The 24757-nt window shown below is 52.5% G+C and overlaps 12 protein-coding genes across 12 annotated transcripts; 3 read left to right on the forward strand and 9 right to left on the reverse strand.

Moving 5' to 3' along the window:
- Positions 1 to 70: 70 nt before the first annotated feature.
- On the reverse strand, positions 71 to 2486 carry N7468_007032 (uncharacterized protein; the record flags this gene model as incomplete). The annotated part of the gene is made up of 3 exons (XM_058476328.1): positions 71 to 1339; positions 1418 to 1903; positions 1977 to 2486. 3 exons carry the CDS (start codon positions 2484 to 2486, stop codon positions 71 to 73), a joined length of 2265 nt encoding a protein of 754 aa, XP_058329218.1.
- An 890-nt stretch (positions 2487 to 3376) lies between these two features.
- N7468_007033 (RNP domain protein) lies at positions 3377 to 4400 on the reverse strand (the record flags this gene model as incomplete). The annotated part of the gene is made up of 2 exons (XM_058476329.1): positions 3377 to 4162; positions 4266 to 4400. The coding sequence occupies 2 exons, from the start codon at positions 4398 to 4400 to the stop codon at positions 3377 to 3379; spliced, it is 921 nt and encodes a 306-aa protein (XP_058329219.1).
- A 1564-nt stretch (positions 4401 to 5964) lies between these two features.
- Positions 5965 to 7856, forward strand: N7468_007034 (NADP(+)-dependent, decarboxylating phosphogluconate dehydrogenase; the record flags this gene model as incomplete). The annotated part of the gene is made up of 5 exons (XM_058476330.1): positions 5965 to 6343; positions 6402 to 6853; positions 6918 to 7346; positions 7417 to 7632; positions 7692 to 7856. The coding sequence occupies 5 exons, from the start codon at positions 5965 to 5967 to the stop codon at positions 7854 to 7856; spliced, it is 1641 nt and encodes a 546-aa protein (XP_058329220.1).
- A 2186-nt stretch (positions 7857 to 10042) lies between these two features.
- N7468_007035 (uncharacterized protein) lies at positions 10043 to 12903 on the reverse strand (the record flags this gene model as incomplete). The annotated part of the gene is made up of 2 exons (XM_058476331.1): positions 10043 to 11090; positions 11138 to 12903. The coding sequence occupies 2 exons, from the start codon at positions 12901 to 12903 to the stop codon at positions 10043 to 10045; spliced, it is 2814 nt and encodes a 937-aa protein (XP_058329221.1).
- Positions 12904 to 13401: 498 nt separating this feature from the next.
- On the reverse strand, positions 13402 to 14379 carry N7468_007036 (uncharacterized protein; the record flags this gene model as incomplete). The annotated part of the gene is made up of 5 exons (XM_058476332.1): positions 13402 to 13729; positions 13794 to 13853; positions 13940 to 14005; positions 14062 to 14266; positions 14325 to 14379. 5 exons carry the CDS (start codon positions 14377 to 14379, stop codon positions 13402 to 13404), a joined length of 714 nt encoding a protein of 237 aa, XP_058329222.1.
- A 2013-nt stretch (positions 14380 to 16392) lies between these two features.
- N7468_007037 (uncharacterized protein) lies at positions 16393 to 16617 on the reverse strand (the record flags this gene model as incomplete). Its single annotated transcript, XM_058476333.1, has 1 exon — positions 16393 to 16617. The coding sequence occupies one exon, from the start codon at positions 16615 to 16617 to the stop codon at positions 16393 to 16395; it is 225 nt and encodes a 74-aa protein (XP_058329223.1).
- Positions 16618 to 17711: 1094 nt separating this feature from the next.
- Positions 17712 to 18287, forward strand: N7468_007038 (mRNA splicing protein SMD1; the record flags this gene model as incomplete). Its single annotated transcript, XM_058476334.1, has 3 exons — positions 17712 to 17725; positions 17809 to 17858; positions 17974 to 18287. 3 exons carry the CDS (start codon positions 17712 to 17714, stop codon positions 18285 to 18287), a joined length of 378 nt encoding a protein of 125 aa, XP_058329224.1.
- A 1345-nt stretch (positions 18288 to 19632) lies between these two features.
- N7468_007039 (uncharacterized protein) lies at positions 19633 to 19866 on the reverse strand (the record flags this gene model as incomplete). The annotated part of the gene is made up of 1 exon (XM_058476335.1): positions 19633 to 19866. One exon carries the CDS (start codon positions 19864 to 19866, stop codon positions 19633 to 19635), a length of 234 nt encoding a protein of 77 aa, XP_058329225.1.
- Positions 19867 to 20919: 1053 nt separating this feature from the next.
- On the reverse strand, positions 20920 to 21153 carry N7468_007040 (uncharacterized protein; the record flags this gene model as incomplete). The annotated part of the gene is made up of 1 exon (XM_058476336.1): positions 20920 to 21153. One exon carries the CDS (start codon positions 21151 to 21153, stop codon positions 20920 to 20922), a length of 234 nt encoding a protein of 77 aa, XP_058329226.1.
- A 114-nt stretch (positions 21154 to 21267) lies between these two features.
- On the reverse strand, positions 21268 to 21618 carry N7468_007041 (uncharacterized protein; the record flags this gene model as incomplete). Its single annotated transcript, XM_058476337.1, has 1 exon — positions 21268 to 21618. The coding sequence occupies one exon, from the start codon at positions 21616 to 21618 to the stop codon at positions 21268 to 21270; it is 351 nt and encodes a 116-aa protein (XP_058329227.1).
- Positions 21619 to 22564: 946 nt separating this feature from the next.
- On the reverse strand, positions 22565 to 23392 carry N7468_007042 (S-adenosylmethionine-dependent methyltransferase; the record flags this gene model as incomplete). The annotated part of the gene is made up of 1 exon (XM_058476338.1): positions 22565 to 23392. The coding sequence occupies one exon, from the start codon at positions 23390 to 23392 to the stop codon at positions 22565 to 22567; it is 828 nt and encodes a 275-aa protein (XP_058329228.1).
- Positions 23393 to 23867: 475 nt separating this feature from the next.
- N7468_007043 (succinate dehydrogenase assembly factor 3) lies at positions 23868 to 24413 on the forward strand (the record flags this gene model as incomplete). Its single annotated transcript, XM_058476339.1, has 3 exons — positions 23868 to 24083; positions 24190 to 24289; positions 24349 to 24413. 3 exons carry the CDS (start codon positions 23868 to 23870, stop codon positions 24411 to 24413), a joined length of 381 nt encoding a protein of 126 aa, XP_058329229.1.
- Positions 24414 to 24757: the final 344 nt, after the last annotated feature.

Raw genomic sequence — 24757 nt, forward strand, 5'->3', positions numbered from 1 at the left:
CAGGAAGGCGGTTGGGGGAGTTTCGCGGTCATTACATTAGATTGGACAGTATCTGGACCGTCGACTGTCCTCATGGAGGTGTAAACATGAAATCACCGTTTCCTGCAACATCTCCCATGAAGTTGTTGTAGTGATTCCAGCCGACGTCCTCAGAAGCGCCAGGCATCGCTCCGATATTGCTGAAGTCCATCGAGGCCCAAAAATTGGTCCAAGAATCTGTTTCCACAGACGGAAGGGTCATGACGAACGACGGATTGAGATTGAATGACTGATCTACCGCCATTGTGGATGTAGAATCGGCCGCGGGGTCGGGCAGCGGGGCCACGTGGGGTTCCATCATTTCGTATCCTGCGATCGTAGTATAAACTTGCTGATGTGTCAAGATGCTAGGAGCTCTCCCGCCAGTGAATTGGCCCAGAGGTGGAGCATATTCGTCATCGCCAAGGAGTTCTCGCTTGCGGTTTGAAGCCTGGCTCATGAGCTTCTTGAGTGGTCGCCACAGCATCCCTTGCTCGGAGTCTGCTATCATGGTGCTGGTACGATGATACATAACTTCGACCACAGGCCAGTATTTGGACATAGTGTCAGGGTCCTTGCAGACACAGAGCTCGGCGAGAGCGACGGCGAGCCCATGCCAAGGGGCCCAGAGAAGACCGAACCAGGCCCAATGTGCCATGGCGGGATCGCTAAGCTCCTCTGAAGCCCTTTGTAGATTAGTGGCCGCCAGCCGGAGAAGAGCATCGCCTTTCACCTTGGGAGGCTGGAACGCTGTGCTTCGAATCAAGGGACGCAGACACCCAAGCTGCAGCCAGCCATTGATGTTGGTCGCTGTCCGCTTGGCGTACCGGTGGAAATCAGACACGTCTGGCCTGGTCCCACTAAGGAGATTGGCAACATTCTGCCGGAAGTCCATAAGGATCTGGTGGCGCATACTCATGGACTTCACCGACATCTCGATGAAGTCAGCGAATGCCACCGACCGAGCGACAGACTGTGCTTCGGCGACTATCAGTGTCAAAGTCGAGTCGGTAAAGGTGCCCACTGGCTTTTCAACTATTGGGCCTTCCATACTAGGCCAGATATCCTCGTCGTTGATGTTCAAAGGAGGATGCGCCTGTAACCATGCGGCCTGCATCATTGGATCGGTTGCTCTGTCAAGAGAAGCGGACAGGTCAAGTATTCCGATACATTGCCAACATCGGCGGCGCATCTCCTGCTCAAAGGGAGTAACGTGGAAAGGCGGCTCTGAAAGATGGAGACACAGAGCTTGACCAATTCGCAAGGCCATGCTCAGCATGGTCCACACCCGTCGGCTCTGGTCCTGGGAACGCGCAGCGACCTACAAACCGTCGTTTAGCATTCGTACATTGAATTGTGCATTGATTTTGTTCTAGCTCGTCTGAAACGATGGACTTACCAACGACAGGATATACGCTTGTAAGATGGTCAAGTCATTTGTCGTGACAAAGTCGGACTTGATGAGGGCTGCCTCTGTTTCTTTCTGCAGGTCGGCAACCACAGTCTTCTTGTCGATCCCAAATAGCGCCTGGCATTGATCTGCATCGATCGTACAGACTGCGGCCAAATAAACTGCATAGGCGAGCGTGAGAGGTGATTGATGGTCGATTGGGTAGTCGAGGTACGGTTTGTTATCATAGAGGTAAGCGTGGAGCGAGGGCCTGTGTAAGATCTTGAAGACAGGGTCCACATTGTGGAGATAGATTTCGCAAAGACTCCTGCGCACGTCTGGCGTAATTACGAAGGTACGCTGGGACTGCGGTGAGTTCGAAGCGCTTTCTGGGGTTTCGGATCCGATGAGGGTATTTCCGAAACCCTCGGGATTATGCGAATCAAATTCCTCTGTCTCCAAGCGGTCGTCAAGTACATTTCGCAGCTCCGCCGTCTAATTGTATATCCCGCCTCTTATTAGTATGAAGTCCAATCTAAGCAGCCAGTCGACTCGGCGAGTTTCATACCTGTTGCATGATGTCCTCCCAAAAAGAGCTCCCCATATAGGAAGCCACAGGGCGAGGACGATTTGCATTCCTGGTCTTCAAGGTGCCTGCAGACGAGCCCTGCGCATTGTTCTGCCAGTTCTCCACGTCAGTTACGCCGGCATCAAAGTTCTCGGTATTATTGGCATTGGAGGCATTGAAGGCAGGACTCGTGTCAGCAGTGCGGCTGGGCCCAGTTCGCTCTGTCGCTACCCTCCGTAGCATATCCTCCAGTTTGGCAACGCGGTCATGGAGCTCCTTATCAGAGCCATGGACGTTCGGGCCCTTCCTGGTGCGACCCCGCGGTAAACGGGCTCGCTCGACCGGGACGCAGTTGTAACCAAGGCGTTGGCAGCTGGAACATGGGCTCAGCTTGTCGCACTTCACTTTGCGGGCCCGGCAAGCTTCGCAGCTCAAGCGGACGCGGGGCGCAGACGATCGTTGGGGAGCTGCGCGTTCGGGCTTCCCCGTCGGGTCCGCGCGACCCTCCATGATGCTACTCGCTCTGAAGATAAGAGCATGCAGCTTGTGTAGAAAAACAGTGCTGAATGTTAGTGGTTGTGTGCGCAAGCTGTAGGATCTTTTATACCGGTTAATGCGCAGACATTTGAAGCCTTTCAGGTCCAGAGCTAAGGTTGCCCGGTCTAAAATCGAGCTGGAAAAAAGCGTTCGCAGATCGGGCGTCCCGATTGGCTCCACGGACCCCAAATTTAAGGCAAATTTTAAGGTGATCTGCGCGGGCGCCGTTTCTTGAGTCTAGAGGGCTATTTTTAAACTATTGAATATGCCTGCCTAGCTTTAGCGTACATATAGGTAGGCTGTACCTGATGTATGCATGGTTGTGACCTTGGATAGTCTGAGCTACAGGCGATTGAATGGGGTCTGGGTGAGCCTATCCCAAGATGCGTCCTCTTGGCGGTATAGGATGATCATTTCATGATTCGTCAAAGCCAATCACAACTCTGTGCGATGCGAAACGTGTGTCTCAAGCAGAAACATCATCGGGCAGAGACGAAAGTATATCGATTCAGCTCATGCGGTAGCCATATCACCCTTCAAGCTTTTGCAAGGAGTACATTCCTAGTACTCGAGCCTGTTGCGACTAGGGCTTCGCTAGGGCTTCATGACCGCTCCATGTAGATAGCGCATGTGAATAAATATGGTCTACGAATACACTAAGGCTCTTGAAAGTCCATCATGGAATGAGCTGGTTAGGAAAGGATAAGAGAAAAAGAAAGGAAAGAAAAAGAAAAGAAAGAAAAAGAAAAAAAGGGAGATAAATCATCTGCGCATTCAAGTTCGAGTTGGATATCAAGTAAAATACATTGCTGCGCTACGCAAGCCACCGGAAAGCCACCAGGCTAGAACCATCATAGGTGCACTCACCCCAGGATCTTCAGTCCGCCCTTGGTCTTGGCGGGCTTCTTGACGCCATCATGTTTCACTTTCCCAATGGTGGTGGCGGAGGGACTCTCGGTGGATTTCTTGTCCTTTTTGGGCTTGTTGTTTTTGTTCAAGCTCTTGGTGCTGACAGGCTTGACCTCGGCAGTGGCACGGCGCAGAAGGACTGGGCGGGAATTGATGTACTTTCCCTGCATCTCTCGACCAGCCTTGAAGTAGTCGTCACCGTCACTGAAGCTGACAAAGCCGTAGCCCTTGCTCTTCTGGGAGGACTTCTCGCGAACGACTCGCGCCTTTTGGAGAGAGGCGTACTTAGAGAAGGCTTTGAAAAGGGAGTCGTCGGTCACCTCGCCAGCCAAGTTTCCCACGAACAGCCGAAAATGGGCAGGGTCCCATTCGGCGAGAGTGTCATCAGTCCAGGTCTTTCCACCTCCAGAGCGCACCACCGTCTTCTCGGGCTTAGGGGCGGGGGTGGAGTTACCTGCAGTTGGAGTAGGCGCACCACGGGCTGCACCCACCGCACCTTTAGAGTCGCGCGCCTTCGTGGAATAGTCATCGGTTGTGGTCGAATAGGCACTCTGCCACTGTGCCATCTGGGCCTGCGTCTGAGGATCGACTGCGCCCTGGCCGTACTGGGCGCCATAGGGCTGGTGCGAAGCCACGGCATAAGGATTCGCAGCTTGAGGAGCGGGCTGGCCGTAGGAGGTGGGATCATTGTAGGCAGTCCCATAATAAGCTGGGCCGCTCTGGTAGGAGGGTTGAGGTTGCTGATAGTAGGTTCCATAGTTATTTGCAGGGGCAGCATATCCAGTGGTGGTGACGGGGGGGTTGCGAGATAGATGGACCGCTGTATCGCTGCGAAGATGCTACGGCGCGGGGCTGGAACCCCGTGAATGGGGCTCCAGAGTTGGGGCGCGCATTGCCGCTTCCGCCACCAGTGGTAGGTGGACGAGGGGGAAGAGACGAGGGTGCCTTTTGGAGACCTGGAGGAGGTGGGAACGACATGATGAACAAGATGTCGAAGGGAGAAATGGAGGTGTCTGTAGAAGAGCTGCGATAGCTACAAGAGCTGCAACAACTTCAACGTACCTTCAGAGACGCGAGTGCGAAAATCAGTCTGGGGAATTCCGTCCGGGGGTGAGATCGCACAGATCCCGTGACTCTATGGTTTCAAATGTTGGCAATGTTGGCTGACGAAGATAGTGCTTCGCAGCCCAGCTGTTGCGGTGCGGGAAGAGCTGGTGAACCGATTGAGCATGGGTGCAATAGTGCAATATCTTTGATCACCCTGCCGTGCGGCCCTGGATCACGTGGTAAACAGCACTGTTGGCCTGAGTGTCCGGCCGTAGAAGTGACGTAGCGTGGGATGGCCCAGAAGTATAGGATAAGTCAGCAGCTTAAATCTGGCCGGGTGGTTCTGCCATGTTGAGCACCACCTGAGCAGTCGATAGTCCTTTAGGGATTGTGCTCACATTGTTACAGTCTACGAGCGATCTAAAAGGGGCAACCCCTCTGCTGGCTTTCCTACCGGGTTCATAAGTATTCATAAGTAATATACTACTCTAAACCAAACTTGCTTGAGACTCTCGTTGGAAAGAAGGTCACCCCCACCCTAAGCCGCATGTGGACTAGTGCGGCCCAAGCCGGATTGAGAGCGGCAGGTGAGCAGTGGTTTCTCCGATTCTTTCGCCATAAGAGTTCACCGAGTGCAGAGCCGGATTAGAAAACCAGTATTACTTGGGCTTACATTCTGTTACAGACGGGAGGAGGCATCGTTGGATTATATAGTATACTGTTGGCCGGAGCTGTGCAGAGTGCATATGCGGTAATGATGAAATCAGAGCCCCTCCATCGTGCCCGCGCCATACAAGTACATAGGAGCTTGCCCCAAATGGCCTTTTACCAGACCATGGGACATGCCAATGCATATGCAGCCCCCCCAATTACGCGGCATTTCACGGCAATGGGAGGATCTAACGGGGTCAATCTGGCCGGTCGGTTAATGCTTTCTAAATACCCCTCATAAATCCCCGATAGAGCAGCCCTGAGAACCCGAGTGGATGACCACCGGAAGAGAGTGCTCCTGTATCCAATACTTGGCGCAACACCGGTCCTAGAATGCGTACAATTGGTATTCGGTACGAGTTCCACGCGGACTCAGCCCTTAGTTTATTACTGGTATTTTGTAAGCTAGTGCCTGTAAAGCCGTAAAGCTAGTAGTCTGGCGCCCCCGCGACTTGCGTTCCGTATGACGGAAGGCTGGCTCCGCCCGGTTACATCTTCTGCACCCCTCCCAGTATTCTTTTCTCTTCTTCAACTCCCTCATCTGCGTTGTAGATACTCCGTTTCTCTTCAACCTTCAATTCACATCCATCATGGCTGACAAGGCTGTGTAAGTACCCTGTCTCTATTTACCCCCTACCTATTTCCTGGCCCCTCACGCCGTGGGATGAGGGTGCCCCTCCAAGACAGCTTGGAGGGGCTCCGCCGCCCAAAATCCATGCAAGCAATTCTCCCCATGAATTGAAGCTTTGGAGGTCTCCAGACCTAGCAGCTTCACTATCATGGAATGCAGCAGGAGCACAATTTGCAGACCGCACGCGTCGGCGCATTCCATGATGAGTTCAATGAGAAGAAAGCGAAAAAGCACCTCGGGCTGATCTCCCGGATCCCCCGGGATGCTGCGGATTGTCCCAACTTGCTTGACATGCTGTTTCTGCAAATTATCCGCCTATTGACAAGAGCTTTTGCTGACGATAGTGCCCGTCTCGCCGGCATCAATGTCGGCGCTCCGGCGCATCATGTTCCTAGTGCTGATTTCGGCCTCATCGGTTTGGCCGTTATGGGCCAGAACCTGATCCTCAACGCCGCTGATCACGGCTTCACTGTCTGTGCTTACAACCGTACCACTTCCAAGGTGGACCGCTTCCTCGAGAACGAGGCCAAGGGTGAGCAATTCTCGAAATGTCGACTCAATCGCGCCAAGCTAATGTGATATCTGTCCAGGCAAGTCCATCGTCGGTGCTTGGTCCGTTGAGGAGTTCGTTTCTAAGCTCAAGCGTCCTCGTCGTATCATGCTGCTCGTGATGGCCGGCAAGCCCGTCGACCAGTTCATCGAGTCCCTTCTTCCCCATCTTGAGAAGGGTGATATCATCATCGACGGTGGTAACTCCCATTTCCCCGACAGCAACCGCCGCACTGTCTACCTTGCCGAGAAGGGCATTAACTTCGTCGGCAGTGGTGTCTCTGGTGGTGAGGAGGGGGCCCGCTACGGTCCCTCTCTCATGCCTGGTGGTAACGAGGCCGCCTGGCCCCACATCAAGGACATCTTCCAGAGCATTGCCGCTAAGAGCGACGGTGAGCCCTGCTGTGACTGGGTCGGTGACGAGGGTGCTGGCCACTACGTCAAGATGGTTCACAACGGTATTGAGTACGGTGACATGCAGCTGATCTGCGAGGTAAGCATCCTCCTACGATCGTCACATGCTCGGGGAAAGTATTTTCTAACAGCATCATTCGCAGGCCTACGACATCCTCAAGCGCGGTCTGGGTCTTTCCGGCAAGGAGATCGGTGACATTTTCGCCAAGTGGAACAAGGGTGTTCTGGACTCTTTCCTCATCGAGATCACCCGCGACGTTCTGTACTACAACGATAACGATGGCACTCCTCTCGTCGAGAAGATCCTCGACAAGGCCGGCCAGAAGGGTACCGGCAAGTGGACTGCCATCAATGCTCTTGACCTTGGCATGCCCGTCACTCTGATTGGCGAGTCTGTCTTCTCTCGTTGCCTTAGCGCTCTCAAGGACGAGCGCACCCGCGCTTCTACCATCCTGGATGGCCCCAGTCCCAAGTTCGAGGGCGACAAGGATGCCTTCGTCGCCGACCTCGAGCAGGCGCTGTATGCCTCCAAGATCATCTCCTACGCTCAGGGCTTCATGCTCATCCAGAACGTAAGTGTTTATCATTTCCTGGATCTTTTCTCTTAGTTAAGGTTCACTGCTAATCAAAAGATTAAAATAGGCTGCTAAGGAGTACAACTGGAAGCTCAACAAGCCCTCCATTGCCCTCATGTGGCGTGGTGGCTGCATTATCCGCTCCGTCTTCCTGAAGGACATCACCAACGCCTACCGCAACAACCCTGACCTCGAGAACCTTCTGTTCGACGACTTCTTCACCAAGGCCATTCACAAAGCCCAGAGCGGCTGGCGCAACGTTGTCAGCAAGGCTGCTCTGTGGGTATCCCTCTTCCCGCTTTCTCCACTGCCCTCGCTTTCTACGATGGCTACCGCACCAAGGACCTGCCCGCCAACCTGCTGCAGGCCCAGCGTGACTACTTCGGTGCCCACACCTTCCGCATCAAGCCCGAGCACGCCAGCGAGACCTACCCCGAGGGTAAGGACATCCACGTCAACTGGACTGGTCGTGGGGGTGATGTGTCCGCTTCGACCTATGTTGCGTAATTGGAGAATTAGAAGAGCAAAAAACTGGGTTTCATGTATTTAGACGCTATCATGAATGGACCGTAATGAATCAAATGGTTTCAAACTTAATGTTTGCAAGTAGTTTCTGGACCGAAAGCAAATGGCCACTGCCTTATTCTATTCCAGTTCCCCCGCGACATTCAATCAAGAAAAAAAAGAAGAAGAAAAAGAACTACCGGTACAGTTCCTCCCTGATGTCCGAGATCAGGGTTCACTGCCAGGGAGATGTTGCCTGATCACCCAGGCGTAAAATGGGATTACCCGCTAATCCTAATCGGGGATACACCTGTGCATCCATCTTATCGCGTCTCCCCTCCTCTCTTTCCTTCCCACAAAAACATTCCCAGGGCGAACTTTGCATTCATTTGGCAAGGTTCTGCTTTCTTATCTCCTGCGTGCTTTTAGGGGAAGGAATTGGGGTTCTCGCCCTCGCCCTCTCCTTTGTGGACTAGCCAGGGATCTCTGATACGTGGTGGATTCGGCGGGACAGGCTTAGTGGCCCATTGACTTTCGTGCTTTAGCACCAATGTCCTGAAAGCCCAGGTCCATACCGAATCACAGCGACTTAACACTTGCAAGGCGCGGGAAGCAAGGAACCCAAAGTCCCTCCTCCGGTCCGGCGTTGGTGATCGAGTGCGAATCACACCGCCCCGAGCCACACGTCACTCGCCGCATGGCGGAGAATAAGCGCCAGTCCGGTGCAAAGATCTCTGCAGGCTCGTCGGCTTCTGCGACTGCCTCTGGCATGGCGACAATGGTACCCCTGGAGGCTGCTCTGAGCGGCGCGATCGGTGCTCGGTGAGTTTCCTTATTCTATTCATCTTCCAGAACCCCCGTCCCCATGTCCGCATGGCTTTGAAAGGCACAGCCATGTGATGGAATCTGTCCCGTCTCAGCCATCCAACACCTTGATCAAATGCTGAACCCATCTTCGCATATAGCATCCGTCTCACTACCGCCCCCTCTTCTGCTACTGTGGAAGGAACGCTCTTTACTGTGTGCCCAATCACCAACATCGTCGCTATCAACACTGCCCCCGCCTCGCTCTCCACAGACACCAAGCAGGCCCAGAATGGTGACTATCAAGTCATTCCGGTCTCGCGCATCCAGTCTCTCCAGCTGCTCCATCTCCCCACCTCGAATCCTTCCGACTCTCCCTCCTTCGCGGATGCGTTGCCCCCGATCCAGGCGCTTGACGCCCGTGCGCTGAAGATGCGCGAGGTCAAGGCTGTGGGTGAGGCTCTGGAACGTGAAGCTCGTCGTGGAAAAGGTGTTACGCGCGAGGCGCAGGAGATCTTTGATGCCTTTAGCCGGACTATGCCAGCGCGATGGGACGGATCGAACATCGTTGTTGCGGATGCTGTGACTATTGCGTCGCCCTACCGGGTAGATGACTGTCGCCCATTGGTTGAGGGTGATACGGCAGCGCTGAATCGGGTTCGCAAAGTCGTATGTCTCTCAAAAGCTTTCTCTGAGATTTTTTTTTCTTCTTCTTCTGTTCATAACTAATGGGATTGGCTCTGTAGCTTGAGATGGAGCGCAAGAAGATCGAGCTTCGATCTGCGAGTGCTACGATTGGCTCCACAGGCACTTTCTCCCGCAACTCAGGTGATCAGCGCAAGGGAGGTTAATTAATATTTATTCCTATTTCTCCTCCAAGATTAGGGGTTTATGGAGAGGAAATTGGTCATTTCGGCGGCTTCTCCAAATCAGGACTTACTTGGAAAGCAGCCAACGTAAGGGAAACACCCTTAGGACGGGAGGTGGATTTTAACATGGGACCCAACATGGTTTGGGGCCTGTGGGTCGTTTCTATATGCGGCCAGGCGGGACTGCATGCATACAGTCGTGTGCGTGGGTATGCTTTTGGGGGACTAAGGATGTCCGGCTCGTATCGTGCCTACTTCGTCGTCTCAGAGAATATCATGCCATAGTGAACAAGTCAATTGCTACTCTTACTCAGCATTTACTGGCCATCGTTGATATCATGGTCTCTCAACTTGTCGTGGTATTCTATCATGCACGCTTCGGTGAACACGTATCAGATAAGAAGCTCGCAATGCAACGCAATATAAACAGATCAGATACATCATAAATCGAAATAGGAGATCTCAACAGCCTGGCATAGGCACCGGAGCCAAAATACCGTAAAAGTTCCACGCGGCTTATGCTTCACCACCCGCATTCCGTCTCGCAACCTCAGAGACCGTCCCAACAAACCCCTCTAGCCCAGAAAGTGCCACACCTGGCACGGCCCCAGACCCAGAGGCCCCTGCTACCGCAGAAGGTGCAGCCATCGAAGCCCCGGGCATAACCAAGACCTGCGATCCCACTTCAATCCACTCGACCGATGTCACAAGCGCAAAGTTAATCGTGACATCCTCCTGGAAGTCCCCAGCAGAATGGGACGTCCCCGAAACAACCCGGCTGATATCCGTGGCCGCAGGCCGGAGCCGAGGACTTTGTGTCGGAGCCCCAGCTCCCCTCCCAGGAGACTCGGACTCGCCATCAAAACTGAAGAACTCAGGCTCCGTTGGCGACGGCGGTGAAGGAGGCTCGTCTCCAGCCCCCGTGAGAGCCATCGAGACAACGCGAACCGTAGTCCGGATATTCGCAATATACGCAATAGCGTTGCCGCCCAGAAGCAGGGGCGGCGAGCGCGGCGAGGCAAATTCAGACGCGGAAAACGTCGCCGAGAAGCCCGTGTGGAAGGGCAGAGGCACTGTTGGCGGGATCTGGTCGGGTGGAGGCAGGGAGGCATGCAGATTTGTGAGGACCATGCCTTTGCGGATGCGGCTGAGCCGCGGCAGTTTGCCGTCTTCAGGGGAGGCGAGCAGCTCCACGCCAATAGTGCCGACTTGGTCCTCTATTAGGCGGCGGACGGGTAATCGGAGGTCTCGGACGCTGACCACTCGGACGCGTTGCCATTTTGCTTGGATGCAGGAGGCCTCTTTGCCGCCGAGCAGGCCTTGGATGAAGGACGCTGGGAACTCGGCTGATGGGCCGGGGCCGCTGCTGCGGGATAGCAGGCTTAGAGGGGCATGATCGTGTGTGTTGTCTGCGGATGTGTCGACTAGGATTGGGCCAATAGTCATCTCATCGCCAACGGAGATACTGCCGTGTCGGACGAGACCGCAGAGAACCATGCCCCGGCTCTCTTGGCCGTTCTTGTCTACTGTCTTTGAATAGACTTTCGAAGGGGGATGGCAAAGACTTCGTCCACGTCAAATATGTTCGAGGGTCTTTCGGCGTGAACTGACAATGACTTGGGGAGCTGGGGGGCCCGTTGACGTGGGCCACGTGGAATTGGGAGATATCGGAGACATGCGTGAAGCCTCCCAATCCCTGAGCCATCGACGGCACTGGAGATTATAATTGGCACTATGCTGTTCCAATGACCGTCGGCCGTCGCGATCATTTTTTGCACTTCTTTGCTGTCTGCAGCACTGATCCGCTGGAGGTCGAGGGTCTTGTCCCCGGCTGGTGAAGCAGGAAGCATAAGCGGTTTGCGCTTTGTGGCTTTCAAAGCAGATAATACTCGCGCCAAATTATCTCTCAGTCCTCCCCGTGAAGCAACGTCAAGCTTGGTGACGGCGATCAAGACTGGAATCTCTAGCTTGAGACAAAGTTCCAGGTATGCCAAGCAAAGGTCGATCTCATTATGCTCGGGGGCACCCTCTCCCTCTGCTGTCTCATCGCCGCAATTAGCAGGCACACACAGCAAAACATAATGCGGCGCCCAGCTAACCAGTCCCCGTATAGTGGATTTGAGATATCTCACCGAGCCAGGGAGATCAGATACAAATGCTAATCGTCCGCCCTGCGATGCTGCGTGGATATCATTCCACGCTGCTACGTTCCCAGATGCATAATTGACAACAGATGGCGGGTTATCTTCCGCATAACCGATGAGCTCCTGCGCAACTGAGCTAGTTATTCCAGAAGAGATCTCGTGGCGATGCTTAAGCAGACTGAGTCGGCTTTTCCCTCTTCCGTTGTCAAGTTGGGAAGAGGTCAAAGTCCCAAGCAGAGACGATTTACCTGCCGTGCTTGGTCCTGCGATGGATATTCGAATCTGCTCGGTATGCGAATAGTCCTCTTCGAATATCTTGTTTGCTCCTGAATCTGCAGCATCCTTACCCTTGTCATCCCCTCGGGTACGGGAGGGCGAGAGGTTGTAATAGTCCAGGTCTGGAGTGACTAAAGCTTCCGCAACCCATAGGGTTCCTTTATGTGTCACCAATGAATCTGGCTGTGCGGAAGCTGGCTCCGTCTCCGATAGCGTACCATCCGCCCATTCACACTCGCCAACAATGACTCGACGCAGAATCTCAACCTTACATCCAAGACTCGCAGCCATGGCCTGTAGATTCATCACACTCTCGTCCAACTCATCTTGCACAAGACCTACGAAGGAGCCATCATCTGCCACCCCAATCTCATACAAGGCCCCCTGGCTTTCTTCCAGCCCAGGCAACAGACGAGCCGGTTTTGGGGGAACACCGATTTGAGGCGCTGCATCAGGGAACACAGGAACAACCAAGTTACCCGCCGCAGACGAGTGAAAAGGCGACGATTGTTGCAGCCGCCATAGAAGTTGCGTTGTCAGCCCCTGCAGCCGTTGCTGGCGGCTCTGGGCCGACTTCGCCTGCATAGGCTTGGGCGTAGCATCCGCCATCGGGACGATGGATGGCGACGGCGAGGATGGTACCAGCGGAGCACGTGCGCGGTATGAGCCCGCTACCACGCCGCCTGTTGACATGGAGATGTAGGGCCGACGCGGGCGGAGCAGCAGATGCAACTTATACTCGGTGGGGCCCTCTTGGGGCTCTGGCTCCAGTTTGGAAATGCCATAGTCTGAGAGTACATCTGCATCGGCAAGGTCGACGAGGGCTGAGCCAGACCGTGTTCGAATGCTTAGGCCACGACCCCCTGCTGCCAGTACTTGGGGCGTAGATGTCCCTGAGGCCGACCACGGAGACGATACCCGTGGTGGATCAGGATCGTAAGTAAAGATGGATGCCATGGCCGAAGCCGATGCAATGATACGCGTCGAATCACACCGGCACTAAGGGTATTCGTATTGATGTGTCGAGAAGGTCCAGTGCAAGAGTCTCAGAAGTATTAGAAACAGATAGCTGCATTCTGGGGATGTTGGAGCGTGAGCATTGATCATGAGAGGACGATCGGTATTTGAGTCACCCGGATGCCTGAGGCATCACGTGGCTTTCCCCCGCGTGGAAATTAACGTATCAAGGACCATTGAATTATTTCGACCAAATTTCTCACAGAGAAAGCTCTATATGTGCAGGGTAGTATTGAAGACATGTGAAGAAGTGAAATGCAACAAAAGAAAGAAAGAAAGAGACGGAAAAAAAAAGAAAGGAAAAAAAAAAAAGACAACAAAAAGGCTAGTATCTCTTTCCCGGAGAGAGACATGATGTATCCAAATATCCAAACACCCAAGAATTAAAGATCCAAAGAGCAAACTGGTTAAGCCCAGCACCACCCCTTTTTAAACAGTCTACTCCTCTGACCCTTCACGTCCGGATCCCTTGCATTTGCCCTGTGCCACGTGGATGTTCCGTGCTGTGGTGCGGGTGAATACAGCGCCGCAGATAGGACATTCGGCCTTGGCGACTACTCCAGACTTCTCACGCTGATGCCGTAACAGGTTGCTGAAAGTGGAAAATTCACGGCCATTGCAGCCGTGGTCCCAGCATTGCGGTCGAGGTCGGGAACTTAGAACACGGACCTGGTGGTCATCTGATGCGGGCACCGAGTCGGCTTGGAAAACTGGCTCGGGAACCAAGGAAGACGCAGGAGAACTCATAGAAGAATGATGCGAGGAGCTACATAGCTTGTTAGCTGTCTGGGTCCTGTGCTAGTCGTGATTAAGGATCTAGGTGAGCTCACGGAATTGGAGGCGCTTCGGGAAGATAATAGGCGGATTGGTTTATCATATAAGGGGATGAGCTGGAAAATCGGTCAGCCAGAGGATTTCTCCTGTCTTCTGCGGTTGACTCTGGATCGAGGTGACCCGGCAGAAAAAAAACACATACGTAGTCATAAGTGGCTGTTCGTGAAGGGCCGCGGTGTGAGGAGGAAATGAGCGAGCCATTGAAGGACTGGACAGCATCTTTTAGTTGAAAGTCTCGTTTTGTTGTGATAGTAGGGCTCTCACCTGCGTGTATGAGGCTGGCGAGTGCTATCAGGCGCTCCAGCCATATAAGAAGAGGGTGCCGAATCGGCGTGATATCCAGCCATTGGGGCCTGGCCCGCGTAGCCCACCGGGAATCCGGATGAGTACTGTGGCTGTTGAAATGGCGGACTCATGTGGCCTGCCGGTGGCTGTATTGGCTGATAGGGGCGGTTCGCCCAAACATATTCTGTTCTTGAATGTTAGAATATCATAGTCCATGCTGACCAGATGTAGGAGGATCATACGTTGAGAGTTTGGCTGCATTTGGCCAGCAAAGTATGCGTCTGATGCCACGGACATAGGGTATGGTATTGACGCAACGCCGCTGCCACAGTCAGTATAAAAATAATTTTTTTTTTTGTCTTTGGTGCCAGGTAGGAAGTAGGGTAGATAGTACCTTGAATGTTCAGGCAAGTGCTCGCGGTCGAGAGTAGTCAATGGTAAATCGGCACTGTGTTCCGAACAGGGAGCAGAATAAGAATCAGGATAGGGAGTATCTTGGTTATAAAAGGAGTCAGGAAGGCTGGATGCAGAGTGGAAGGAAGTGGTGGAGTCTTGAGGATTAAGTAAAGTAGGAAACGCAGCGGATTGTAAATCGTCTGGGGCCGGGGGGGCTTCTATTAAAAGGCCAGGCCGAAGAAGGATAGGCGCCTGTTTGGAACGCTGGCGTCTGCACTGACTCCAGAAGCGTCAGAAGGCCTGGCTGCGAGACTGGGTCCTTGGAATGATCAGGGTTTCTGCGGTGAGACGAGCCATCCTGTGAGCTTGACTGTGGCTTTCCGGACGACATTGGGTGTTTCCGGCCTTGTCCATCTAGTCTGGCGCTACAGTTGAACCACAAGGGGGGCCAGAAACGCCGCCAGAAAATAGGGTCGATTGGGAAAGAGGGGCGACAATCTTCACGAAAATCACACCAAAATAAAATAAAGCCCCAAAATTCATATATCACCCCAATCGTAAACGTGTGTAAAAGTGGTAAATGTGAAAATAACAATACCCACATAGGATGATCTTCTGAGAAAGAGTCTTGTCGGCCTTGACGGCGGACCTTCGAGGGTTTTTGATTCTCAATTTGTATACCCTTCGGCCTCGGCCCTGGGCGACGGGCGCAAGTTGGAGACGATAGAAATCTTCAGATTTTTGCCAAAGCAGGGCGTTACAGTCCAAGGGAAAGGGAAAGAAAAAAAAAAAGAACAGTCCCCGCAATCAGCAAGATCGCAGCCCGCCCAAGTTGGGTACGGAGTACACTCAGCAATCTCCACTTTACCTGGTTACCCCCAGGGCCAGCAGGGGGGTGGGCTTCTAGAACTTCCTTGCCAATGGGGGGGAAGTTCGCGGACAGGAGGTAACCAGGAGTTGGGTGGGAAAGCTTTCTCTGAAACGCACTTGGCCCAATTCCGTTTTAGGTCTTTGGTTTTTACGCGGGATGGGAAGTCATCATTTCCTGATTCTCCTATAGCGTGAGCAGTCGGCGACGTAAGATCCTATGATCTTCGTAGTAGTGGGTCCTATCGCGAATATCGAACCCTGAGAACTGCTCGTTTTCTTACGGGCGTGTTTTGTCCCCCACACTGACATCGGACCCCCCGGTCTTGGACCAACACTTAACGAAACCCATCTCGGGACGGTTTGGCCCATGGGGCCAGGGCGCATAATGATCCTGGGAGCGGTGCAGGGGAGCTTTACAGCCAAAGTGGAGAATTTCCTTTCAGCCCCACGAGGATAACGGGGCGCCCTTCTCGATTTGGGGGCCATGACGCCGATTTCTCGTGTGGCTGCAGCCAGATCACGAGTTGGAGTAAATGGATATCTTAAGGCCCTCATTCATTGGAGCCAGGTAATAGAGGCGCTAAAGCAACCCTAAAAGACAGGGGTCGGCACGTAGTCAAAAACGAAGAACGACATTGCCAGTCTGGGATCGGGGAAAAAAGAAAAATAAAAATAAATAAAAATAAAAATAAAAAAAAGTTCCAATAAGAAAAAAGGTCCGACGGGAGACAGGGGGTTGCTTTTCCGGAAATGTGCCCCCGCGAACGGGCCGTTATGCCACCATTAACGATCACCATCTTTTCCCCTTGCCTTAGCATGCCATTTCCAAATCAGACGAAAGTACGGAGTACTTGTAGATATCGATAATCTAATCTAGCAGTGGTAGGCACGGGGAACCCGTCCGAAACTGAGGCATCCCAGATGCTGCAAACGCTGCAAACGCTGCGTGGGCATTATCGATCTGCGGTGATCGTAGAGATATCGTATACGGCGGCTAGTCAAGCACTTCGATTCGTACTTATAGTCTCGTCCTCGTATCCAACCTCATGAGCCTCTGAGGTCCTCTCTGTCCTTCCCCCCTTTTAGCGCGAGGCGTATGTCCCTCAGCCGACCTTGATAGGCCGAAACGGGATCATGATACTGAGCATGGCCAGTGAACCACAGGTACGGTTCGATAATTCCCATGTGGTGGGAGCTGCCACAAGTGGAGCAGTCTGACTGCATCCCGCCAAAGTGGTAGCGAGTCAGGGGGCAGCAGATAATGCCCATTATACCAATAACTTAGCCGTTCTGCCGCTAGCGCGCGATTAGTCACCCTGGAATATCAGAGCCCTGTCCTTTGGGCCCTCGAATCGCCTTGGAAGCGTCCATACACCAAGCTCTCTCATATCTTGGTTCGAGCTTTCGACTTTGGGGTCAATGAGACTCTCCGCATCAAGGTGACCAACCAATCTGGGCGTCGTGGGGGTTGTCGGGTCTCCGAGTTTTCTGTTTACATGGTGTGGGCTGCTCCCCTTTATGCAGGAACAACGGAACGGTACGGAGTAGTTTCCGACTGTCAGAAACTCAATTTCTCGCACGGCTCTTCATTCTGTGGGCCCTACACGTGAGCGGGTTCCGGTACCTAAAGGTTCTTGCTTCTGTACCAAACGTATGGCGGATCATCAGCCTTTCGCTCTTGTACTGCCAATTCTGTCATTGATCAACATCCACGTCCTATGAATTGTGTCATGAAGTTTGTCGTGCTAGCATGGGACCTACTCCAAATTACGGAGCTTGCCAAGATATCATCCCAATACTTGTAGCGGTTCTTTGACCAGATTGAGGCCAAGACAGCCAGAAACCCCATGACCTGTCTTCTGTCGACCTTCCTTTCCCAGTACTGACCATGAAATCTCATCCCCACCAGCCCAAATGCAATTAGGCAACTGACAAGAACCTATAGATGACTAGATGGCTTTTGCGTGTATAGTAGTCAGTAAAAAGGATATTTGCGGTATCTATGCCCACCATAATCTATACAAATGGTGAACATATCCTTTGCAGCTGTGATATCACGTCCCCAATCGCCATCCCCGCGATCGAAAAAAAAACTCCAGCATCGGTGGCTGTAGACTAAGCCAAGCTTAAAGTCTGGACTCTGGAGAAATATCCCTATCACGTGATTGATCTGGCTGAGCGTCGGGCTCTTGATCACATGACGAACACCAACTCTGCACTGTATTCTGACCGCATCGACAGAACCGCGTGAATTGTCAACGGAGTTGTCCCCGCCACGCCTTTCCTCCATTCAAACCTTCGTGAGACCCTCTCACCAGAACGACTCTCTCTCACACACATAGTCTCCCTTTGATTCAGCAACCATGAAGCTCGTCCGGTACGTGATGCGCCATATCTGGCGAGTGCGACACGCGCCTGTGAAATATCCTAATTGGAGATCCCCACTGACCTCTCCAATAGTTTTTTGGTCAAGTGCCAGAATGAGACAGTGACTGTTGAGCTCAAGAACGGTAAGCCAAGACTCTCAGCGTTCCGCGGGAGCTTTGAGACTCTGCGCATGGCTTGGAGCTCCCGATATCAAATTTAGCTCCGGACAGCTTCTAACCAGCACCCCGCATCATCTAGGCACGATTATTCACGGCACAATCACTTCCGTCTCTCCTCAGATGAACACCTCTCTCCGCACCGTCAAGATAACCCCAAAGGGCCGTAACACTGTCTCTCTTGACTCCATCAACGTCCGTGGCTCCACTATCCGATATGTTATCCTTCCCGACAGCCTGCCTCTCGATACCCTGCTTGTGGATGATGCCCCTAAGCCTAAGAACAAGGCTCGCAAGGAGTCCGACCGTGGCGGCCGAGGAGGCGGCCGTGGTGGTGGCGGTCGTGGTGGTCGGGGTCGGGGCCGCGGAGGTCGTGGACGGGGCCGTGGTTTCTAGACTTTCTAGACGGCACTTACTTCGAACTTTCAGACCGGCGTTTTTCTTTTCTTTTTTTCTCTTGGTCTCCCATTTGGCTTTCCAGATTTTCTTTTCTGAATATTTCTTCTCTCTACCTTGCATGATCATGGATGCCATCTGTTATTACCCTGGGGTTTATTTCTCAATTCGGGCGGGTGAATAAAAAGCAATTTACTTATGACTGATCCTTTTTCCGTTTGATGGCAGCTACTAGGATCTTGCCCAGCAACGAATGGTGGTAGTATTGATCCTTCATGGGTCTAACATTGAGTCCTTCTAGGATTCGAGGATCAAATAAATGATCCACTTGAGCTTGTAAGATTAGGGAGAGTACATAAATGGCCCGACCCGGAGTCATGCTGCACGGAAGCGATATAAAGAGCCTGGTGACTGCCCCCTTCAAGCCACCCCTCAAGCCACCCTTCAAGCCACCCACCTTGGAAAGCTTGCTCCATAATCACCTGACACATGAACCCTGTCGCATTCCACGTGATGGAGTTTGCAACGTGCCCTAATTTGGAGACAACTCCACGTAAAGTCATGGCTCAGTCTTATTTTGCCATTGATCACTTACCTCGAAACTGTCATGGAGAATACCAAGCTAGCCACAAGGCTTTGCTGGCCTCGCGTATCTCCACTGGGGCACTGATATGACAATTACTCAGGGCGAGCCTTGCCACCGTCGTACCTGCATGCAAAGAAGATCATCTCATGCCCAGGAAAGCCTGATTTGGCAGATCCTTCCGGGCTTTCCTCACGGGAAGGATACTAGGGCCGATCAATGGGGAGCAAAACCATTCACTAGACGGCGTCTCCGATTTGTTGTGATCGGTTGTATGTACCGCCTTCCGGCTTACAATCCGGAAACAAACAACAGAAAAGGTATGTTATGGAGATGGCTGCGGTGGCTAGGCCGTTCTGCTCAAGGCTTGCCTTGCTGTGCCACGATCTCCATATCTCTAGATATGGCATTACCTACACCGTGCTAGTGTCCACTAGGCTAGGTCGGTCTTTTTTTCTCGGGAAAATCTCATTAATCGGTCAAGTAGAGCCTTGATGTCACATTGCAACATCGGACGCCCGACCCAGTTGCCACTGCAATTCTCCTGTCAGAAAATAATCTGTGGGGCAGGACATGCAGGGGGGGGCGGCGTATGTCTGTATTCAGACAAAGTTCTCGAAATTCCCTTCTCTATACGGCAAGTAACTCATTCGGAAAAGCTCCTAGTAAGAGAATATCACTGCCTGGTGAGACTTATTCTGCTCCACTGCGTGGCAAAGTGAAATTTTCCCATCCTATTCTGCATATGCATGGTATGCGCATTTACACTGGTACGGAGTACGGAGTACGCATTTCGGCAACTTCGGGCGGCCACGCACTAGTCCGGCAGTCTGGAGTAAATTTTGCCATGTGAGGTCTCGATACTTTCGTAAAAAACATCCTGTTTAACTTGCCATTGGTAGTATCCGACTCATCTGAACTTTTTAGATTGCGTACGATGCCGTGGAATGCCTGCCAGTCTTCAGCTTTCATATACAACAAGGCACCCACAGACATGGCGAGTCAGAATGATAGCCTAGGACTCTTCATGCGTTGATGCTCTACTATTGGGGCCAGCAAGTTGATGATCTGACTCTTGGCAACACGTATGACTGTTCTCCGTTTGGGGAAATCAGTCAGGGCGGCGTAGATCCGTGGCATTGTTTACCCCGGGGCCAAAACAGACCGGGGCGCACCCGTTGATCTGGTTCAAATCGTCCTAACTACACCGTATAGATGTAAGTACTGAAATTTCTGCGTCATTTCGTGTATTATGTATGTACGAACTCGGGGAACAGTCTTCGTGGGGCCCTAACGTCCTTCCTAGTAAGCAGCTATCGCCCGTCTATCATCATCAATCCATTCTTCCATCTGGCGCTTGCGCACTGCAAGAGAACTAGCATGATGCACCGTCAGGGATTAGCACTCTATTTCCACTTCAACACGATCCCTACTCAGAAATCTGCCCCGTTGGAGAGCAGGGAGAGCACGGGCAAGCCTCCATCCACGCTGTCAAGGAATATTGTACAGGAGGGACCCACCCCGATCAGTGCTGGTGCAAATCCAGAGCCTGAGATGCGTAACGAACTGAAAGAAACTAGCCCTGTTAGTCCGTTTACCTAGAGAGGAATAATTTCTGTCATATCTTATTCCGTGACTCCATCGAGACTGCAGATGACTCTGCATTGAGAGTGTTGCATGTGCAGGCGTTGAACTCAAAACAGATAACGCGTCGCATTAGTGAACCCTAACCACACAGAATCTAACAACTTAGGTGTGGATCGACCTTCGTATTTCGATCCCAGAATCTCAGCCTTGACCAATCCTCCCCCCCCCCTGGCTCCGGACAAGCACCCGCTCGGCAATACCTTTGGATCATTAAGGCTGCGGTCATATTCCCGCTACTACTCAGGATTCGAGTTTTTTGATCCCGGATATACAGCATAGTTGCGGCAGTGGATCCGTTGAACCAAGGAAGCAAATGGCGCAGTCCTTAAAACTGGCGTCTTTAGGGCCAAAATGAAGTCCACGGCGGCTTACTCCGTACTTGTCCTGGCACGTTGGGGAGGTTCAACCGTCCGTTTCCAGTTCGGTCACGCGTCCTGAGCCTCTCCTATCTCGAGTGAGGGCAGGGGCTGTCTTGATATCGCCCACAGCTTCCAAATTCGTCGTTCTCGAATTAGCATATGTTGACGTATGTGATTCATTCTGTGGGCTAGCAAAATGGGATAGGGCCTCAGTAAGCATTGACACGGACGGTTCTTTGGCACCGATCCACTCCACTGGTGCATCAGCTGGGGCCATATCCTATTCTCCTGGAACATCGCACCAGTGTTTCATTGTGTACAGGATGTACTCTACATGTACATGCTACCATGACATCACCCCCTGTGGCCAGGCTTACTTCAATTGCTCCTTCTAACAGTTTTCCGTTGTTGGTCCTGCAAACCCATAAAACACTGGATCCAAGTCAGACTCGGATAGTGGTGCAAATCCCGGACTGGGCTCAAAGCCCGAGTCCAAGCTCACGACCTTATGGAGCAGACTAACTTTGGAAACAAAGTCTGTTGTCGATCTCAATGTCCCGCCAACTCCCGTGGCAGTCCCTCCCGGTGCCGCCGAAATCCGATCAACCATACGGGGCGAACCGTCAGAACTTGGCTTAGATACGACGATGCGGTTCCAATAATTAGCGGATTTAACTTCAGCAGCTACTGCAGAGTACGACCCATCGGATAAAGTGGGTAACATTTGCCTTTTCCCAACCATGAGGAGCGGACTCACGATTTGCAAATAGCGTTCCCACGCAAGCAGGGTCACTGTCGATCACGGCTGGATACCGAGACCCTCAGGAGCTAAGAAAGTCGATATCACTAGTTAACTAATCCATGGATTCCTACAAGAGAGATTACGTCAGATTCAAGGCAAAAACCACATAACCCGATAGCATGTTGGTTGTCAGTTCTATTTTCAAAAGAGAAGCGCCACTGTCCAGTCCACCAGGCTGGATATGCGCTTCTGAACGCCTCAATCTCGGAAATACCTGCGCCCCCTGGGCCCAACCACGTGGCCCCCAGGGGCCTTAATCTGCGGGGGGGGTCCAAAGTCAGATTCCCCTTCCGGAGTTCCCCTCTGTTTCAGAATGGGCCCTGCCTCAACTACGTAGATAGGCACACAAAAAGATAGGATTTCGTGCTTCGCCGCGTTGGGGCCGTGGCGGATCCAAACAACGTGGGAGGTTTGGGGGCTGGAGACCGGCGGGCGGAAAACAAGGCCGCAACCATATCGCAGAATTCGCATCGTAGTCTGGTCGTAGATTCCATTTTGACCCGCCCATTCTTAGCATGGTGCTATTTTTCGGGTAGATCCGACTAAATTTAATTCCTGATATGGGGGGGCCTTGAAGAGAATGTTCCGCAGAGTTCCTGCGTTAGGGTTCGACGGGGTTCGCGGGTAGTACGAGATTGCCAGATGGATGTGCTTTTATCACCTGTTTCCTGGAGCCAGGGGGGGTACCACGGCCAGATGATACCACGGTCACGCTATTTCACTAGTATTCGAGTGCTTGATGCCATGGTCAAGCAGATGAGTCGTGACCAATATCATCCAGATCCTCGAGGGAATGCATATCCGGAACTTGAACATGATCTCGTAGACGGCCGGTCAGTACGAGCGCCAGCGCATGCTATATTTTATTATGTCTCATTTCGAGTCATCACCGATCACTCCCTTGTCTCCAAATGCGAACAATAACTAACTTTTCCCATCCAGCCTTCATGCCGCTTGACCCAACGGTCTCAGCATTCCAACCACCCCAGCCACGAATAACCTCCTTAACCTCTTCCGGCCGATTCTGCTTGCACAGCAGCACATACGCGACTCCGCGGGACGACAGAACCCCAGGCACAGCATCGAGAAGACGGTTCGTGGTCTCCATTCCGTCCGCGCCGCCAGCATACGTCAACGACAGAAAGAACGACTCGCTCTCAAACTTCGCGGACCGAGACAATCCCTGCACCGTCGCTGGGTCATTCTCCGCTGCCGTTGGTAGACGCGGAAGCTCCTCCGTCGGTACATACGGCGGATTGAACAGGAGTACGTCGACGCTCCCTGGCCGCAGAGACGTGCACAAATCGGCAGTTACGGATGAGATGTGGATAGTGTGTAGGTTGGGCGCGCCTGAGTCTGTAGTTGGTATTTGGTTGGTCTTGATCGCTGTTGCTACCGTCTCGCGCGTTGCAAGACAGGCATTTCGATTCACGTCGACGCCCAGAGTGAGGATGTCTTGTCGGCCGAAGATTTTTTGTGAGTGGGCTGCTGCGAATGCGAGCACGACGCCGGAGCCTGTGCCGGCTTCCACGACTAACGGCACGGAGTTATTATTCTCATGACCCAGCGAATCGCTGTTAGTTTTCTGGAAGCGCTCAGACAGCCACTTGGACTCTGATTCTGACGACAGTGTGTCCAGGAAGAGATATGAATCCTCTGAGGGTTCGTAGATGGTGTCGAAAGAGACATGTGAGGTGTCTGGAGTTGGAAGCATGTCGATATGCGGCTTCAACTGGACTAGCAGTATTGTACTAGTACTCGTAGTGTCTCTTAGTTGATATATCCATAGAAAGTTGACCAACTTAATTCCTTCGAGCTCAAGTGTTTGTCGTCTGAAATGGCGTTTTAAACTGCTCTAGTTGTGTTCGCGAAGTTCCCAGAGATATATAAATAACAACCCCCCGAGCCCGACTCCAAGTCAGCGCGCAGTTTGCCAACACTCCCAGGACCCGGAAGGGTTATTAGGCCCTCGTCTATGACTTGAATCCTTTCAAATGAACGACCTCGTCCTAAAGGACAAGTGTGATATATCAGATTGGTGCAGCAACAAAAAGAGAGAAAAAACCCCCGCTCGCCGCCTTCCGAAAGGGTGGAAATCAAAAAACGGCAGAATTATGTCATTCTGCACTCCGGAACTCGGGACCTCGAATCTCACCAGCAACAACCTCCAGAGCTCGAACAAAACCACCATGCGCATTGCTCACCGCTTACTAATGGCCACTCCGGCCTCAATCGGATCTAAGTCCAGTCTCAGCGAAGCCCTGGCCCTCCTTCCCCCGCTCCAGCTCTACCGCCGCATCTTGCGCGTCCATCGCAAGCTCGACCCGGAGATGCGCGTGCTGGGCGATTCATACGTGAAGAAGGAATTCCGGGCCCACAAGACAGCGGAGAACCCATTGCATATTGTACGTCTCTTTCCCGTCGGTACATTGGGCGGCCTGGCCAGGTGTCTGGCCATCTGGGCCTGAAGGCAATGGGACAAACAGATGCTGATGCGCAGATCGACTATAGATCGGATTCCTGACCGAGTGGCAGCTCTATGCGCAGAAACTGGAAGGGGATAGCTGGAAAGGCGAAAAGCTGGACAAAGCCAAGCTGGATAAGCTAAGTGGTATGTTTTTGTGCGGCCCGGAGCCTGGACTGGCAATGCTAATGCGGGGCTCTCTGCAGATCAACAATTAGGACAGCTTATGGAGCTGATGCAGGCGATTCGGAACGAGGGAGAGGAAAAATAAGGAGGCAGTTGGACGGGATCGATCGTGAACTTGAAGTCGTTGGAAGATGCAGGCATCTTGTACCGACCTGGCTGCTGTACATATATATAATTCTACTGATCAATTTGCAAGCATGGCATGTGGTTTACGATTAAAACTCTCTATAAGTATAAGACCAAATGGAGTGGTGTTTCTGAAACGTAAAGCTTCCTTAATTCGCTCATTACGAACTAGATATCCAGGCAGAACCAGAACCCGCCGAAGTGTGCTGATCAGTCCAAGGGATAGACATTTTGAACCGGCACGTCGAATTCCACCGTGAAGCATCGACCATTTCCAACCCAAAACCGGACGCACCAGCTGCT

This window comes from Penicillium chermesinum (assembly GCF_028974085.1).
Source record: "Penicillium chermesinum strain IBT 19713 chromosome Unknown utg000005l:1.0-4115287.0:1.0-4118363.0, whole genome shotgun sequence".
NCBI classification, from domain to species: Eukaryota; Fungi; Ascomycota; class Eurotiomycetes; order Eurotiales; family Aspergillaceae; genus Penicillium; species Penicillium chermesinum.